The sequence below is a fragment of the Geospiza fortis genome, unplaced genomic scaffold (assembly GCF_000277835.1).
Source record: "Geospiza fortis unplaced genomic scaffold, GeoFor_1.0 scaffold55, whole genome shotgun sequence".
NCBI classification, from domain to species: Eukaryota; Metazoa; Chordata; class Aves; order Passeriformes; family Thraupidae; genus Geospiza; species Geospiza fortis.
The window spans coordinates 12,355,080-12,372,388 of record NW_005054308.1 but is presented as its reverse complement, the minus strand read 5'-3'; the positions used below and the strand labels follow the sequence as shown (position 1 = coordinate 12,372,388).

Sequence of the window (17,309 nt, the reverse complement as noted above, 5' to 3'; positions counted from 1 at the left end):
GCATTCCCCTCCTTTCCCCACCCAGTTCCTTTGTCTCCGCTGCGTGTGCATGAGGTTGCTGTAAAAACGCACGCGGGGCTCTGGGCTTTGGCTGCTGCCGGGATGCAGGAGTATTCTTTGCATCCTTCTGTTGACAGAAGGATGCAAATTCCCACTATGATGGCGATACTTCAGAAATGGCCCCAAGGGTGGCGGGTGGAGAGCAAACCCATTTCCCTGCAGAGCAATTAACCATGCCAGAGCGTCACAGGGTGAGGCTGGCATGTGAGCCCTGCTGAAGGCTCTGGTCGGCCTTTGTCCAGGCTCAGATGTGGAAAGGGAGTGTATTTACGTGCCAAAACCTGGGCTGTGGGCAGCAGGGGTAACAGAGAGGAGCGTAAGGTGTGATTAAGAGCTGAAGAGTTGTTGGAGGTGTTTTAAGCAGTCAGGAAGACAACATGTTCTCTGGCACAGCAGTTAGCCTATGTCACCTGGATCCACGGCAGGCATATGTGAGATCAGGTGGTTGTGCAGACTTGTGCAGGTAGAGGTAGGTAGAAGAGCAGGCCCTCAGCCTCTGGACAGGGTCTGTTTCCCACAGGGCAGTGCCCATCCTCTCCCATCAGTGTATGCTGGGTTGTCTGGTCCAAAAGTGTGAATGCAGGAAGAGCATAAGGACAGTTCTGATTGGGGTGTTCCTCTGGCATCTGGCTTGTGCTCCTTTGGAGAAGGCTGCTGGCCATTTTGGTCAATAGAAAGGAGAATGGAAGAGGTGGTAAATCATGAGAGTGGAGTGCAGTCCGGTGCCTCCTCGTTTTTTATAGACCTGTGAAATGCCTCAGAAGCATTACCCCAAGCACAGCAGGAGAGTGACAAACTTGCTCTAAATGCTGGCGTGTGGCTCATGCTGGCTACCAAGTAATGTGCATAATGTCCCAGCATAGGAAGCTTTTGACTTCTCTCTATATTTTAGGGAGGATATTTGCTGTGTCCCCAGTGACTCTCCCCTGTGCTCAGTCTGCCTCGGTGGTGTTTCTGGCAGCCCTTCTCCCACTTAGAAACATCTTTAGGAGTATGACATTTTCAGTCCTTGCTCTTGTAGTGTTGTTTGGAGTGTTGACACAGGTCCAGTGACCTTTCTGCAGCATCAGTGGTTGAGGTGAGCAGTGGGTGAGCACCTGTACAGCGTGCTGAGAATCATAAAATCATAATATATTAAGGGGTCGGAATGGACCTTAAAAGATCCAAACCCCCTCTAGTGGGACACTGCCCACTAGATCAGGTTGCTCAAGGACTTAACCAACCCAGCTTTGAATACCACCAGCATTGGGTCATCCATAACCTCCCTGGGCAACCTGTTCCAGTGTCTAACTACCCTCTCAGTCAAAAGTGAATGAAGCATGTGTGTTATGTGCTACTGACAGCTGCTGTGCTCTTCGCTTTTCAGAGTGATCGTCTCCTTATTAAAGGAGGGCGAATAGTCAATGATGACCAGTCATTCTATGCTGACATTTACGTGGAGGATGGCCTCATAAAGTAAGTATTTTATTTCTATCATCTTCATCTCCTTTTAAACCGGCTTCAGGTTGGGTGGTTATTGGCTTTTTGTGGATGTGGTATGTGCCCAACTTGCCAAGCAGTAAAACCTGATAGCACTCTCTATTCAGAGGCTCAACTCTCTGCAGTGTGTGTAAGCACATATGTGATTGTCTCATGTGTTCTCAGAGGAGCTCCAGCGACTGAATTGCAGTCAGGCTTGTGAGATTGTGATACTGCGTCCATTGTACAGCAAAGTTGTTTCTAATTGCACCAGGAACAAGGTTTATCTTTGACTTCTCTTTTGCCCTGTGTTAACTGTATTAGCATGAATGACCCCACACAAGATCCTGTTTGTTAGTACTTACAAGGATAGTGCTGTGCTGCAAGTCATCTGCATCCTTGAGATTTCCAGGAATTGCAAGGAAACCTCTGGGTTCCCCCAGCTTCTCTGTGTATGTCTCAAAGCTGCAGGAATAGCTCAGTTGTTTAAAGTTTGCCACTCGAACTTGGCAAAGGAATTGTGCTGGGGCCAGCTCCACCCTGGGTGAAGTGAAAGAACCATGATAGTTTATAGCCCTGAGATTTGAAAAGGCATTGCTTGCTCTGTGGTAACAGTTATATATCCAGCCTTACCAGGGTGGTAGATGCTAAATATCCAGCAGCAGATAAATACTTCAAGAAGTGTGATTATATTTTTATCTGGTGGACAAGACCATTTGTGATTGACAAGTGCTTGTACACAGGCAGGGATCAGAGCCAGCTTCTGGTGTTGCTGTGGTGTATGCTTTCTGAGTATTCGTGGGCAAATCACTGAGCCTCATGTACAGCCTGGAGGCCACAGAATTTCACTGCCTTGGGAGTTAAATGCTCTTACAAGTGAATTCTGTGAAGAATACAGTAGGCAATTAAAAACCTTTAGTGATGGATTCATCTCCATAATAGCAGTGGGAAGAGCTGCTGATTTATTGCTGTGAGGACAGTAAAGTGAGCAGTTCTGTCCACAGTTTTTTACACTAGGGAAAAAAAACTGCGAAGTGACTCAGCTTGAATGAAATACAAAAATGGAATTTGTTTCTCATTTTTACCTCCCCAGTGTGCCAAGGAGATCAGAAGTTTTCCACTAAAACCAACTTACCTTTAATCTTGATTTATCAAGGAGCACTGAGAAAGGCTTGATGAAAGTAGGATTTCTGAAGGAAGAGATTTGAAGGCTGAGTTGAACATATGGACACATAAAGGGGTTGAGGGAACAGGGGCTGAAAAAGGGAATGCTGAGGTTCAGGTAACTTGGCCTGCAGGAGGGCTGGACATGTCAAGTTGTGCTGGAACAGGACAGGATCCAGAGCACTGTAGTTGTGTATTAGGTTACTAGCGCATTTTTTCTGGAACTCTCTAGATTTCCTGTTTTCAGAAGACATTTTTAGGTACCTGTGATTTTAGCTGCCTTAACTACAGTGAGGCCCTGCTGATAGCAAAGCTGTTCTTCAGGGTCGCAGAAGAGACAAGGTGAGAGGGGGGCACTGTGCACTTCTTGGGAAGATGTTGGGCCCAGAGCTTGCAGGTTGTGCCATGAGCCCAGCAGGCTGCAGCCAGTCTAGCTGGGCAGTTGCTGGGCTATTTCCCAGCTCCCAGGAGTCCCTTCACTCTTGGGACTTTGTGCTGTGAGCAGCATTGCACGTCCCTGATAAGCCCTGAGCTGGTCTAGCAGCTGTGGCATTACAGTGGAAATCATCTTTATCTGTAAGTAAGCTCAGACTTGATCCTTACTTAAGGTGGGCAGAAGGACGGGAGACAGGAGAGATTAGGGGTGTAGCTCACTTGGAAGCAGGGCTGGTGTTGGGTTTTGTGGGCATGCACCCTGGGTGCATGTTAGAGCTGCTATGCTGAAATGCGTGCTGCAGCCTGTTTCCTGAGCCTGTATGGGATGAGGTGTCCTAGGCAGGTTCTCACCACACACACTGCAGAGATCACCATCAGACCGTACTCCCCAGCTACCCCAACCCAGTGTGTGCCCCAGGAAGCAGGTGCCATCCAAGTCATCTGCAGAGCAGCTGGACAGATGGCAGCCAGCCCTGAACTAAGCACAGCATAGGTGTAAGCAAGCCAGACAGTCCTGTATGTTGCTGCAGAGTGGAGTGAGCCTGGGTCTGGGAGCAAGACAGAGTGGGGTGTTCCTGCTGGCAGGGAGCTGCCCTGGCAGTCCCTGGCTGAGCTGTTCAGAGGTTAAGTTGTGGCAGGTTTTTCTTTGTGAGAGTATCTTGGTGTGATCTTATCAGGCAGATCGGAGACAACCTGATTGTTCCTGGAGGGGTCAAAACCATAGAAGCCAATGGGAAGATGGTGATCCCTGGAGGAATTGATGTCCACACTCACCTGCAGATGCCATACAAGGGAATGACCTCTGTGGATGATTTCTTCCAAGGAACAAAAGCAGCTCTGGCTGGTGGAACCACCATGATTAGTAAGTGCAGTAGGCATGGCCTGTGCCTGACACCTCCCAGTATTCCTGCAAGATCACCCAGTTCTTTATTTTTTAATGTACTTTTCTCAGTCTTCTGTGTTTTCAAAGGCCATGACAGCGTGTTCATATTTTCTGTGATCTCTGTCAATGCAGTCTAGGGAGTAAGGATTGGGATGAATCTTTTGATCCTTAGTAATGATGAAATGATAGGACAGGAGATGTACATAGAACTCCTTGGCCTTGGAGATCCTATGTTCTGCAGTGCTTGTCTGCAGCCACTCTTGCCTCTGGGAGCCTCAAAAAGGAGCAATGGCATAACTTCTCTGTTAAATAACAGCAGCATGGTGCTCAGATGGCTCTGAGCAAAGGAACAGAGCAGTGTGTTGGCATCCCACACTGCTCAAAAATAAACAGTGCTAACGAAAAAGGAAAGAGAATTCTGAGGTCCTTTCCTGGAGGATGCTATGTCTGTGCACTGGTTTGAGGTCCAGGTGTTGTCCTGTGCAGTGGTTACAGTTGTGTGCACTGCAGGGTTTCTTGGGATGCAGGAGCAAGTGTTGATCCTTCCAATAAAGGGCTGAGTTTCTTGTCCTCCCGCCACCATTTTTCCTTCCTCTATGCCAAAAAAAAAAAGGTTTGTGAAATGGTCTGTGGCAAAGTGTGGAGATTTCATGCTGTGCAATTAAAGGTGCATTAGTGTTGCAGTGTGGCAGGAAGCTGTGTGCTAATGGGGTGGAAGTGGGGATGGGGAAAGACGAGGCTCTTCAGCTTTCAGGCAATTTCTCAGCAGAAGCGTGTAAAAGCCCCTGATCCTATGCCAGAGGCCATTAAACAAAGGCTCTGTGCAGTTCCCTGCCAATAAATGCACTTGAGGAGCCGAGGCATGTTGTGAAGGTGAGCTGCCCTGAAGCTGTTAAAGAGGCCAGCCTGGGGCGGTGAGCTGCCAGGCCATGGTGGGGTGGGAGCCCTTGGCCAGCCCTTGCTCTGCTGTGCCCTGCAGTGGATCACGTGGTGCCAGAGCCGGAGTCCAGCCTGGCCGAGGCGCTGGAGCGGTGGCGGGAGTGGGCTGATGGCAAGGCCTGCTGCGACTACGCCCTGCACGTGGACATCCCTCGCTGGAGCGACCGCGTCCGGCAGGAGCTGCACACCATGGTCCAGGAGAAAGGTTTGTGTCTTGTGGCTCCCTGCCTGGCCTTGGCCAGCCCTGTGCCCGCGCCAGGGAGGGTGAGAGGTGGCTGTGCTGTTGGGTGCCTGCAGGGTTTTGCACAGCTGCCAGCAGGAGCTGTGCCCCACAGGGTGGCTGGTGGGGAGGGTGGCCAGAGCAGGCAGCCTGACCTACCCAGCTCACCTCTCTCTCCTCTCTGCCCTGCCCCAGGTGTTAACTCCTTCATGGTGTATATGGCCTACAAGGATTTGTACCAGATGTCCAACACTGAGGTGAGACCCCCCTGCACCGCAATGGTTGTGTTGATTCAAGGAGCAGTGCCGGGTGACAGCCATGGTGGGCGTGGGGCAGCTCATAAGGCTGATACCTATTGCCCCTGGCCAGTCCTTGCTGCTGCTCACCTCTACCCTGGCTGCCTGTGCAGGGCTGCTCCAGGCTGTGCTGTGGGCTGGCTGGGCTCCTGCACTGCAGGGGGTGGCACAGGTCTAGTGTGGAGACCACCAAGAACATCTGCTGGTGACTCTGTTCTTCAAAGACCTGGTCCCTGCGCAGCCAGAGCTCTGCCTGGCATGGCTGCACTGGGTCCTGCTGCTGCCAGGGCCATGGGTGGAAAGGCCATGAGGGATGCCAGGGCCGTGGGCAGCCTGCTCACTAATAATTTCTTCTTGTCTCTCTTTTAGCTGTATGAGATTTTCAGCTGCCTGGCAGAGCTGGGTGCCATAGCTCAAGTTCATGCAGAAAATGGGGATATAATTGCACAGGTAACTAACTACTTCTGGTATATACTACAAGAACTAAAAACCTGTATCAGGTAGATTTGGTGTGGGGCATTAGTAAAATGGCTCTGAAGCTGGACATCTTGTGCAAGGTGATATCTTTGCTGTTCAGCAGCAATATCAAAGTTAGCAAGATTTTTTGTTGTGAATACTGTGTGCATAAGCGAATGTGAAATAGTGCATTAGCAATTACCTAAATGGAAGTGAGTGTCCATCAAGTAGGATATGTTTGCTGTAGCTGCCTTCAGTGAGGAGAGGCAGAGACCTTTGCCTTGCACATAACAAACCAGGAGAGGTAAAGTCCATTGAGAACTGCCTTGGCAAGAGAGATTTTCTACCTGTAAGCAAACAGGTAGCTAATGAAGCTGGGTTTACAAGGCAGATGTTCTGAGGGACGTGGTTGAGTGACCAAGTGGGTAGTGTGTATTGGCCTGCTATGCTGTAATTGGTGCTGGGTGACAGAAGGTCCAAATATTTTCAATTCTCTTTAAGACGCAGAAGAGATTGCTCAGTTAAGTTCTACAACTATTTGTTTTTTTCTCTCTCTTGTTCTTGGGAGTTGAAGGAGCATGAACCAAGAGGTCATTCTTTAAGCATCTTTTCAGACTACAAGAACTAGTTTTTGTTTGGACTTTTTAGAGCTGCAGTGCACAGTTGGATGGCTCCTTCACATGAGAACCGAGTGGTCAGAGGAATTGTACTGGCCAGAGCTTATCTCTATTTTAGCACCTGCCTAATCATAAAATGCCCCAAAATTACTAATTAGTAGCACTTCACAGACCTGGGAACTGGAGAGGATTGGGAGTTTTGTAGCCCTGTTTTGTTGCCACATTGTTCTTGTTTCACTGAAGTTGGTTTAACTCAGTGCCTGCCATCCCATTGCCCCATGTTCCCTCCTTCTCTTTCAAATCCCTTGAGGGTACAGCAGCCTCTCCCCATGCTTGGTGGTCCCACAGGACATAGGGTGTTCATGGTCTTGAGGGAAGGGCTTGACACAGAAGGGATCTGCTTTTTTGTGGTCGATAGTTTCAGTCCTGTAATATCCCTCTGGTCTTTTTATGTCCTAGGAACAAGCCAGGATGTTGGAGATGGGAATAACAGGCCCCGAAGGCCACGTGCTGAGCAGACCTGAGGAGGTAAGATGCAGAGGACAGCTCAGCCTTGCTTCACTGAAGAGTTTTCCCAGTCACAGTAGGGCTCAGTGTGTTCAGTGGGGCCAAGTAAGCATCAGGGCAGGGGAGAGTGCGTGTACATCCAGGAGTATCCATTTTTACAGGCACTGCTGTCTTTTCCATCAGCAGCCCAGGAAAGAGCAAGATGCATGTTTGTGACAGACATTTCTTAGTTGTGCTTGAGTTGCCCAGCAGAGACAGAAGCCCTTGTTCTGAGTCTCACAGAGAGGAATCAATCAACCAAAATGTCTGTATGGCTGTAGCAGTCTTTGAGGCTGCTTTGGGGGCATTTGTCTTATATAGGTGACTCCACAGGTGTGAGAAGCCTAAGAAGAATCTACTGACGTGTTTTAGAATTCACTGTTCACATCTAAGTGCTGACAGATTCCAGCCTTTCCCTCCTTTATATTTGCTTAGTCTCTAAAGTGTGCTTCAGAGGCAGATGGACGAAGCCATTGTTTGAAGGAGTGGGAGGGGAAGAGAAGTCTCTGGTTACAATTCATTGTCAGAACATTAATGAGATTACTTCTAATTTTAGCTTGTATGGATTTTTCTGTTTGGTCCATTAATATAAGTTGAGTCTAATTTTAGATAGGTTCCCTTCACATAACTCCCTGCTGAGAGGTGCTTTGACTTCCCACATCATGTGAAAGAAGAAAACAATAGGAATTTGGTACAGTAGCAAAGTTAAGCAGGGAAGCACAGGGACAGATTTGTACTTCAGGTCCTTCTGAAATAAAATCAGTTGGCTTAAATTAAAAGTATAGGAAGTTGGCTGTGTTTGGGCTAGTAACAACATAAATGGCCTACTGTAATAATAGTACTTACTCTCTTTGAAATACAAGAGTATAAAGCATTTTCCTGTACAAGGAAGAGTCTCAGTGTCAAACACAGTGGCTCAGAGTCCCTCTTATTTTTATGACTCTTAACCTGTTGCCACTAGTTGGCAAGCTGAAGTGCAATTACGGGAAGCTGTGGTTGTGCCCACATTTGAGAACTGTCCTGTTAGCATAAGCAGTGCAGATCTCATCCAAAGCCAATAAAACATTGTTAGGTGTTTGATCTTGAAATGCCATTAAAGTATAAGGCAAGTGAGAACAGTGCAAGGCTGTAGATATTATGCATTCAGCCAAATTCAGATCTCATTGCCTTTGCAAATAAACAGTGTCCTTCTTCCAGAACATACTCTTCCTTGGAAAATGTTAGGTGGAGCACAAATGACCCTGCTACCGCATAAAGCCTGCAGACAGATGGCAAAGCATTAGGAGAGTACTCTGTGGCTCTGTGGGTCTTCTCTGTCCTGGAGGGACCTCAGTGGGGGGTTAAAGGCATGTTCTTCTGTCAGGTGATGGTGGTGGCTTGGTAGGGCAGGATGATGCAGCTCCAGATGGTAACCTGCTCTGAGGGTATACAGTGATGGCTGTTTGCTCCTGTCCACATGTAAAACCTCATCGACTACTACAGCCCTAAGTATGGTGATAAAAAATCACTTTTCACTTAAATTTCTGTTTAAAGAGTCTTTAAGAAGAGAAAAACCTCTTTTCACTGTACAGCAAATAGATCTGCAGAAGTATGAGAGGAGTAGAAGTGCATGTATGTCTGGATGCAGTGCTCTGCTTCTCTGCCCTGGGACATTTCGGCTGGCATGGTCCCAGGCATTGCCCTGGAGGCTGGATAATTGTGTCTTTTTAAGGCTTCTGTTTTGAACTTTCTCAAGCCAACACTTGAAGCCAAATGGAGCAAACACTTGGAGAACTCTGGAGCTGAGCTCAGGCTGAGCACAAGCTGATGTAATGGTCCAAAGATATCCATCCTGGTGGAAATCTACCCTCCACTAACAGCAGGACAGTGAGATGGGGCGGCTGTCAGCAGGCTGGGGCAAGCAGAAACTGCACTACAGGATGGCCAGGCCTCAAACACAAGCTGCCTGCCAGCGTGCAACCCTCTGCACCCTGCCATGGGGGTGACAGGGGACATCTGGTTAAACCTGCTGCAGCTGTAGGACAGCCTGGAGCAGGGGAGTGCTGTGAAAGGGTGGACCTTGCCACTGCCTGGCAGCAGCCTGCAAGCTGGGCTGGGCAGCAGTCCCTGAGCTCCTTGGGCTGTCCTGAGAGCTGGAACCAGGCAGTGGAAAAAACAGCAGATGCAGCTCTGCTGGCCCCTGAGCAGGGTTCAGACAGTGCTCCTGTGCCAGGCATTGTGCTGCTGTAGCCTGCCTTCGGGCCAGGCCCTGGGGAGACAGAAACATCCCCCCTCAGGTCTCCCTGGTGAAACTGCCCTGGCGGAGTCAAGGGTAAAAGCGAGGGCACAGGGTGTGCGCAGCAATCAGAGATGTGTTGGGAGTAACAGGGGCTCATCCCTGCCCAGCCAGTGCTCCTCTGCAGCTGTGTGCCATCCTCTCTTCCAGCTGGAAGCAGAAGCTGTCTTCCGGGCCATCACTATTGCCAGCCAGACCAACTGTCCTCTCTACGTGACTAAAGTGATGAGCAAAAGTGCTGCTGACCTCATCTCACAAGCCCGAAAAAAAGGTGAGTGGCAGCTGAGGCTACACTCAGCCCTGCTGCTGCCACCAGGACGCTGGATTATGTGGTACTCATGTCCTCATGGTTGTTGAGCCAAGATCAGCACTGTGCTTCAAGTGCTGTCTAGTGCTTCCCCTTCTGCTAGGGAGCAGTTAGCTTAGGAGTTTGCCTGACTTGTGAAGGGCAGGGTGACACTGCAGTAGGCCACATGGAGCCACCTCCTCTTGACAGTCAGGTAGCATCAATGTGTGGGGCACAGGTAGGAGCAATGTTTTAAACACCACAGTTTGTCTGCAGCTGTGAAGGGCTGGCTCAATGAGGATACTTGTTAAGTGCATGTGGCTTGAGCTGCTGTGTATAGCTCTGGCCTCCCTTTGAAATGCTCGCCCCTTGGAAGTGCTTGGGTGCCTTTTCAGGTGGCCGGGAGCTCAATTTGTCAGTGGTGCTGGAGCACAGAGATGCCCCACAAGTGCAGGCATGTGCACGGCTCTGTTCAGTGGGCTCTGTGCCCCTGCCCCAGGAGGTGTGAAGGGGGATTCTGGTGCATGGAGGATTTGTGCCCTTGAGCAGGAGGACCCTGTGGTGATGGCATGGGTCTGGGTATTCTCAGGACCTTGCAGGCTGTTGGTAGTGCTGTGGAGCAGAGAATGCCACCAGGCTCCACCTAAACACTGTTCTTTCTGTGTCCTTCTGCAGGCATTGTGGTGTTTGGTGAGCCCATCACAGCCAGTCTGGGGACTGATGGAACACACTACTGGAGCAAGAACTGGGCAAAGGCTGCAGCATTTGTGGTCTCTCCTCCACTGAGCCCAGACCCAACCACTCCTGACTACCTTAACTCCCTCCTGGCCAGGTGAGTGACAGCTCTGCTAGGAGAAAGTGGACTCTGGATAGGGAAGAAAGAGGTTAGTCCAGCCTGAACCACTTCAGTGTAGATATGTCATGAACTGAGCAGTGAAATGGCTCTGACTCCAAGCCATGTTGGTTTGTCCTCAAGAGTGGAGGGAGGACATGTTAAGCTTAACATCACTAATGAGAAAAATACCAGTAGTCATGAACCATTTTAAAAGCCCTGAAGAAGACAGAGAAATGAGGACAAGCTAAAACAGACTTGTCAACGGAGGGATTCACCGAGCTGGAGAAGTGGGGAATGGATGCTTGGATTGGGATGCTGCATCAGCATGGAGAGCATTACAGGTTAGACAGGCTGCTAGGAACCTCAGTCAAATACAAAGCAGATATATTCACACACCTATACAGCTGAGCAGTAGCAGAGCCTGCAGAGTGCAGGAGACCTTCAGGAGCAGCTCCTGCACATCTGACTGGGATGGCAGGTTGTTTTTTCATCCTGAAGGCAAGAGGGTAAAGAAAGGATTTTGTGAAGACAAAGACAAACCAAAAAAGCACTTGAGCAATTTGCAATGACCTTTCGCAGTTACACTCCATTCTCTCACTGGCAAGGCCAGCGCAGCAGCTGAGGACACTGAATGTTTCTGCCCTGTCTGTGTGCCATGTGTCCATCCCCCTCCACTCTCAGCCCATGTTTGTACATCAGTTGTGCGTGTGCTGCCTGATCTGTTAGCCAGGGGAATGGCTGACACTGAGAGGGTTGTAAATGGAAATGCCCTTTGAGGTAATGCTGGAAACATCTCTACCAAGATGAACAAGGGATGAGGAGTCACTAAGAGGTATCTCCAGCAGGTCATGTTAGGATAAACTTGGGTTGTGCCAGAGTCGAGATGCTGTGTCTGGGTGTAAGAGAGGTGCCAGTGCATTTACAGTCTGAGTATGCAGCTCACCCTGCATTTTGCATGAGGTGTTCATTTGTCAATGAACAAGAGACACCTCAGTGCATACTGGATGTATTATATAGGTGCAGGTCTTCACAAGTGGCAAGGAAATGTGAGCCCAGCTCCTGAACTGGTATTCTACTCCTTACCTTCACTTCCAATGTAGCCCAGAACTCAAAGAAGACACAAGCAATTCTTGGTCCCTGCAGCTCATAGGTGTCTGTCCTGACACCTCTGCCGTACCATTTTCTGTGAGGCTGCAGCAGGAGGAGAGACTGTGAGGTTCCAGCTGGGCTGGATGGCTTGTTTGTCTCCAGCAGGAAGCGTGTTATGTCATCATTCTGGGCCTCTGTCTCTACAGTTCATCTGACATACGGCAGAAATGGTCAGAGGAAGGTGGAGATTACCAGTTGATTAGAGCAGATTTGCAGCCTCAAGGAGAGTCACTGTCTGCACTGCTGAGGTGCTGGAGGCCCCTTGCCTCGTGCAGGCAGTGCTGGGAGCTGGCCTGCCTTGGTCTGCTTCCTTTTGCCTGGCAGCAATGACTTTCCAATTGCTGCCTGTCCAGTGTTACCTGAGGACCGAGCAGCAGCTGGATGACTTCAGGGAGCCATGGACAGCTGCTTGCCCTGCCTTGTCTGTGGGCAGCTCATTGGTCTTCCTCTTTCCTAGGAGCAGGATGGGTCAGGGTATCTCATCCGTCCAGGTACCCCTTTGGGCAGAGGGTGACGAGGCCTCAGTGAAGCATTTCTGGGCTTGCTGCAGAGAGCTGCTTCTGGGCAGTCCCAACTCCCTCCATCCCACTGCAGCAGGCTTTCATAGGGTGGGGGAGGACTATGCTAGCCCTCAGCATGCAGGAGCTGGCAGTGCACAATGCAAGGGCTGGCTTGTGCAACTGGGAGACAGCCCTGGAGCAGAGAGGCCTCTTCCTCCCTGTGTAGCAGAAGGGTTCTCTCAAGCAGACCTGACAAACTGCCAGAAATGGAGTCCAGTAGGAGAGGACATCTTCTGGCCTGACACAAAGACCACCATGTTCCCTAGGACCTGAGCTGTTGGCTTTTCTTTTGTACAGGATGCTGTCCATGCTCGGGTGGGTGGCACAGCATGGCAGAGGTCTTTTGCCCCCATGTGACGCAGCTGCCCCAGGGGCTGGGTCAGGTGGAAGTCTTCAGGCTGAGGGACTGTGGAAATGAGGGTGCAGAATAAAAAAAACTGAGCTGGGGGCTGCTTGTGGCCAGAGGAAATCCATATCTATCATGTCTCTGTTGCTGTCTGACTGCAAACGACTGACAGTGGGTTTGTTCCATCCCTCTGCAGTGGTGATCTGCAGGTGTCAGGAAGTGCCCACTGTACCTTCAGCACTGCGCAGAAAGCCATTGGGAAAGACAACTTCACAGCAATCCCAGAAGGAACCAATGGCATAGAGGAACGGATGTCTGTCATCTGGGACAAGGCCGTGGTGAGAGTCCAACCAGAGAAGGGGCAGAGTGGGAAGAGGTGGCTGCCATCTCACACACCCGTGCTACTGCCCCATAGAGCTGGGCACCCAGCTTATTCCCTCTCTGGCTTTGAGAGTCAAATCAAGCTGGGGCAGGAGAGGTGGTTGTTGCAGGCTTGGGGTGAACATCCAGAAGCTGTAACTGTGCCCCCAGTTCTTGGTCTGTCTGGCACTAGCTAGTAAGATCAGCCTCAGAAGCTTGGGCCCAGCCAGCCAGCACCTTGTGTGGGAGTGAGGAAGGTGCTTCCCAGGGCTCTTACTCACCCTTTCCCCACAGATGGACTTAGTTCTCTTTGTATGTGTGCAGGCCACTGGAAAGATGGATGAAAACCAGTTTGTGGCTGTGACAAGCACTAATGCTGCCAAAATCTTCAACCTGTATCCACGAAAAGGGAGAATAGCAGTGGGCTCGGACAGCGATCTGGTTATATGGGATCCTGATGCAGTAAAAATCATCACAGCAAAAACCCATCAGTCTGTAAGTCCTCTGCTCTTCTGTGTGAACGCTGGAGGGTGGCGGGTGAGTAGTTTTGTCGCCTGGCTGCTGGGAGCTTGGTACTGTCTTGCTTGGCTCTGAGGAGGAGGGACTGAGCCCAGGCTCTAGGCAGTGCCTGTTGTGGCTAGGGATTGAAGCCCTAGGCACATGGGGCTTTTTTCCCCCTGCTTGAGTATTCTTCTCCTGGCCCTGGCCTATGCAGGTGGAAAGACACACATTTCTCCTTACCTTGGTTCCTCTTCCAGGCGCAAATATTTTTCCTGGCGTTGCCACAGTGCTTTTTTTGTGCCTTACCTCAAGCCTAGGTCCTGCTTTGTCTGCTCTGGGAGTTCTTCCTCACGCTGAGCTTCAAACCAGCAGGTCTTGGTTCATGTTGGGGACTCTGGTAGGCTTTTACTGTGGTGGGCTAGTGAGCTACAGGAGGCCTCTGAGCATACAAGGCTTTAGGGGTGTCTTCTGCCTGCATTGGTGAGGTGTGGGGACTGACCCACTCTGAGTGGGCAGGCAGTGCTCTTGTCCCTCCTGACCATCATCCTGGGGTTGCTGCAGGTGGCTGAATACAACATCTTTGAGGGGATGGAGCTCCGTGGGGCCCCACTGGTTGTCATATGCCAGGGGAAGATCATGCTGGAGGATGGCAACCTGCATGTGACCCAGGGGACTGGACGATTCCTGCCCAGCAGCCCTTTCCCTGACTACGTCTACAAGCGCATCAAAGCCAGGAGGAAGGTGAGGAGGTGGGGATGCCAGGAGACAGAGTTGGGTTATTGGTAGCCCAAATTGCTCTTATTAACTGGTTCGTTTTCATTTGCTGTTCTTGCTGGACCCTGTAAGCAGTGCTGCAAATTCCTGGTGTATTTTGAATATACAAAATAACTGAGGCTTGGATAGGGAGCCCTTTGTGTTAGTGATGTGCCATGGTGGAGACAGATGTTCCTTAAGGTTAGCAGTGGTAATGTCTCTCTTCATCCTGTCCTGCTGCAGCAGGAGTCTAGAGGGAAACACTATTTAAAATGAAGAGATTGGCCAAAATCGCCTTCTCCTCCCTGATTTGTGCAGCATAAACCCCATCTGGGGGATGGCCCCTTGCACTGGCTCTGCACTCCTTACAGGGCAGTGGGGCTGTGCCAGGCCTCAGTGCTGCAGGACTGTAGCAATGTGACATCCTTCTGCAGGGGGACTGAGGAGCTGGTGGATGCTGGAGCTTGATGTTCCCTGGACTCAGAAAAGTGTCATTGTCCTCTTCTCTCTGGTGACAGATGGCAGAGGTGCATGCTGTGCCCCGGGGCTTGTATGACGGACCCGTGTTTGACCTGACCACCACCCCCAAGGGGGGCACCCCTGCGGGGTCAACTAGGGGGTCCCCCACACGTCAGACACCGCCCGTCAGGAATCTCCATCAGTCTGGATTCAGCCTGTCAGGTGAGTACGTGTTGTGGCTGGGCTGGGAGGGGGCAGAGCCGCTGGCTACATGTCCCTGTGCCTGGCCCGGGGCAAGGGGCAGTTAGAGGTGGCCTGCGGCAAGGTAAGCACAAGAGTGGATCATGGCAGAGCAAGATCCCATGTCACTTAAAGGACATGGCTGGAGCTGCACCTTGCAGGAGTAGCCAGGCAGACTGCCTGGAGGCCACTGTGGCCGTGGAGGCCAGCACAGCATCTGATGCTGTTCCTGCTGTGTGGGTCTGGTCACGAAGCATCTGCAGAGACTTTAAAGCCACTGTGGCTCTGAGTTGCTGCTGGAGTTGGAGAGGGAGCAGGTTGCAGTAGATAGCCTCTGGAGGGCCTTGGCAAGACTCCAGGCTGCCTGACTGCTCAGTCTGTGAAGAAGATGCTCTTAAGTTTACTTTCCCCAATCCCTTTGTACTGTCTCATCCTATCCCAGGTACCCAGGTTGATGAAGGCATGCGCTCAGCAAGCAAGCGCATTGTCGCACCCCCGGGAGGCCGCTCCAACATCACCTCCCTGAGCTAAATGTCCCGGCTGAGGAGGAAACAAAACCCCTGTTCAAGCAAAGGAGGAAAAATGGTACATTGGTGTTGAAGAATGAAAAGAAATAAACCTGTTCTGAAGAATCAATAAGCCTCAAGCCTTATGTTTCACAAATGCTACTTGCTACCTAGCTTTAAAGATGTTGCTTCATTTTGTTTTTGCATAGCCTTAAAGTTCTGTTGTTGTTACTGTTGTGGGTTTGCTTGGGTTGTGTTTTGCTCTTCCTCTCTGTATGCATGCTGCTCGGACAGGTTGCTCGGTTCAATGTTATTGGTGTTGAACGTGTGTGGGATGCCGTGGTGTGGGACAGTGGGAATGGCCCACAGGGCGACCCGGCCAGGCAGGTGAGGGGGCAGGGTCTGGCCGGAGGCAGGATGTCAGATGGGGAGGGCAGGTGCACTGAGCTCGTAGGGAGAGGTGGGTCTGTCACATTCATCTCCTTCATCTCCACCCAATGCTCTGGCGTTTCATCATGAGGCCTGTGGGGGAGCTCGAATCATCTCTGTAACAGCTGTCACAGCACCTTGTGTAAGGAGTTTTACTACTTTGTACACTTTATTAAAAAAAAGTTGTTCCTTCAAACAGCTCATGTTGTCGGTTGGCTCTTCTCTTCCTCGGGCCCCTGCTGCTTGGCAGGGGCAGTGCCCAGCTGCCCTGCAGGGAGCTGGGCTGGGGCAGCAGAGGGGTTTGGGTGGTGTTGGGGCTGGAGGGGGCTGCAGCAACAGGCTGTCGGGGCCGCAGCATGCAGTGCTCGCTGCTACACCTGTCAGGGTGTTGGTGTAGCTTCTCAGGCAAAGGTAAAGGTATTGGCAGAACAGCGCAATGCAGGTATTTGTAACAGCTGTTCAGTTTGTCCATGCAGTCTCTGAGCCTGGCCTGGCCACCATGGGCTGTGACTGCCTGGCAAGAGCTGTGTCTGTCTTCTGTGTGTCGACAGGGACCAGCTCCACATGGCACTGCCTGGGCACGGCTTTGGGGTCATCCTGGGCAGACAGCCTTGGAGGCTGTTTTCTGTGGACTCCTGTCAGTGAAATGCTCCCCTTCCATCAGGCATTGTCTGTTAGAACGAAAGGCACTGTCCTTTAAAGCTTGCAAAGCATGTAAAAAAAAAAGATGTTTTGAGACTACAAAATTAAGGGTCAGTTTCGGCTATGCTAAACCAATACACTTTTTTCCCCCCTTCTTTAGTATTTGACCTTGAAATTTTTTTTTTACATGTCTGCAACTCAGGCAGGGCAAGCTGTCTCTGCTGCAGTCCTTAAGGGGCCAGGCCATAATAGTTGTGCCAGGGTGGGGAAGGCTGTGCTTACAAGCATTGTGAAGTTCTTCCATCAAGTAATTTAGGCTTTTTCCTGTTGTATGCTAGAGATTAAGCTGAGACTGTGCCTCTGTGTACAGAGGAAGAGGGGAATAGAGAGATGGTTGTAGAAATCTTTAAATTTCTACATTTTAAAATTTTTAAATATGCAATGTTCTTTCCATTTAAGGACTTCAGTTGTTTTGGGGCTTTTCTGACCAGCCAGTGGAGAGGTATTTCTGCAGCAGCAGATTTTTCCCTAGTGAGGAGCAGAGCTGGGATTTTAGATAAATACACTTATGGTATGTGAACCTCTGCCTGCACCAGAGCAAGGCAGCGATGGCGATGTGCTGTGCAGGAGACAGGGATAGCTGTCAGCACAGTCCTGCCTGGTGCCAGACCTGCTGGAGGACTGGGCAGAGAGCAGAGGATCCATGGGGAACACTGGAGGTGCTCTGGATAGCCTTCCTGGGAATGATGAGTCCAAGGCAGAGAGGCATGGAGTCTCCACCCCACTGTGAAGTCCTGTTGCTTGAAAGCCAGCAAGGCTGGGGGAGAGCAAGCACACTGTGACATTACCTGGGGTGCCTTCTGTGGAGCAGGGAAAGGTGTGTTGTGAGTAAGC

General features: G+C 50.6%; 1 protein-coding gene across 1 annotated transcript; it reads left to right on the top strand.

The window, feature by feature from the left end:
* Window positions 1–1,357: 1,357 nt before the first annotated feature.
* DPYSL3 (dihydropyrimidinase like 3) lies at window positions 1,358–15,972 on the top strand. The gene is made up of 13 exons (XM_014312201.2): window positions 1,358–1,515; window positions 3,795–3,979; window positions 4,980–5,144; window positions 5,355–5,416; window positions 5,825–5,905; window positions 6,988–7,056; window positions 9,500–9,620; window positions 10,311–10,467; window positions 12,722–12,863; window positions 13,210–13,380; window positions 13,948–14,127; window positions 14,658–14,820; window positions 15,281–15,972. Exons 1-13 carry the CDS (start codon window positions 1,373–1,375, stop codon window positions 15,367–15,369), a joined length of 1,728 nt encoding a protein of 575 aa, XP_014167676.2. The 5' UTR covers window positions 1,358–1,372; the 3' UTR covers window positions 15,370–15,972.
* The last annotated feature ends 1,337 nt before the right edge of the window (window positions 15,973–17,309 follow it).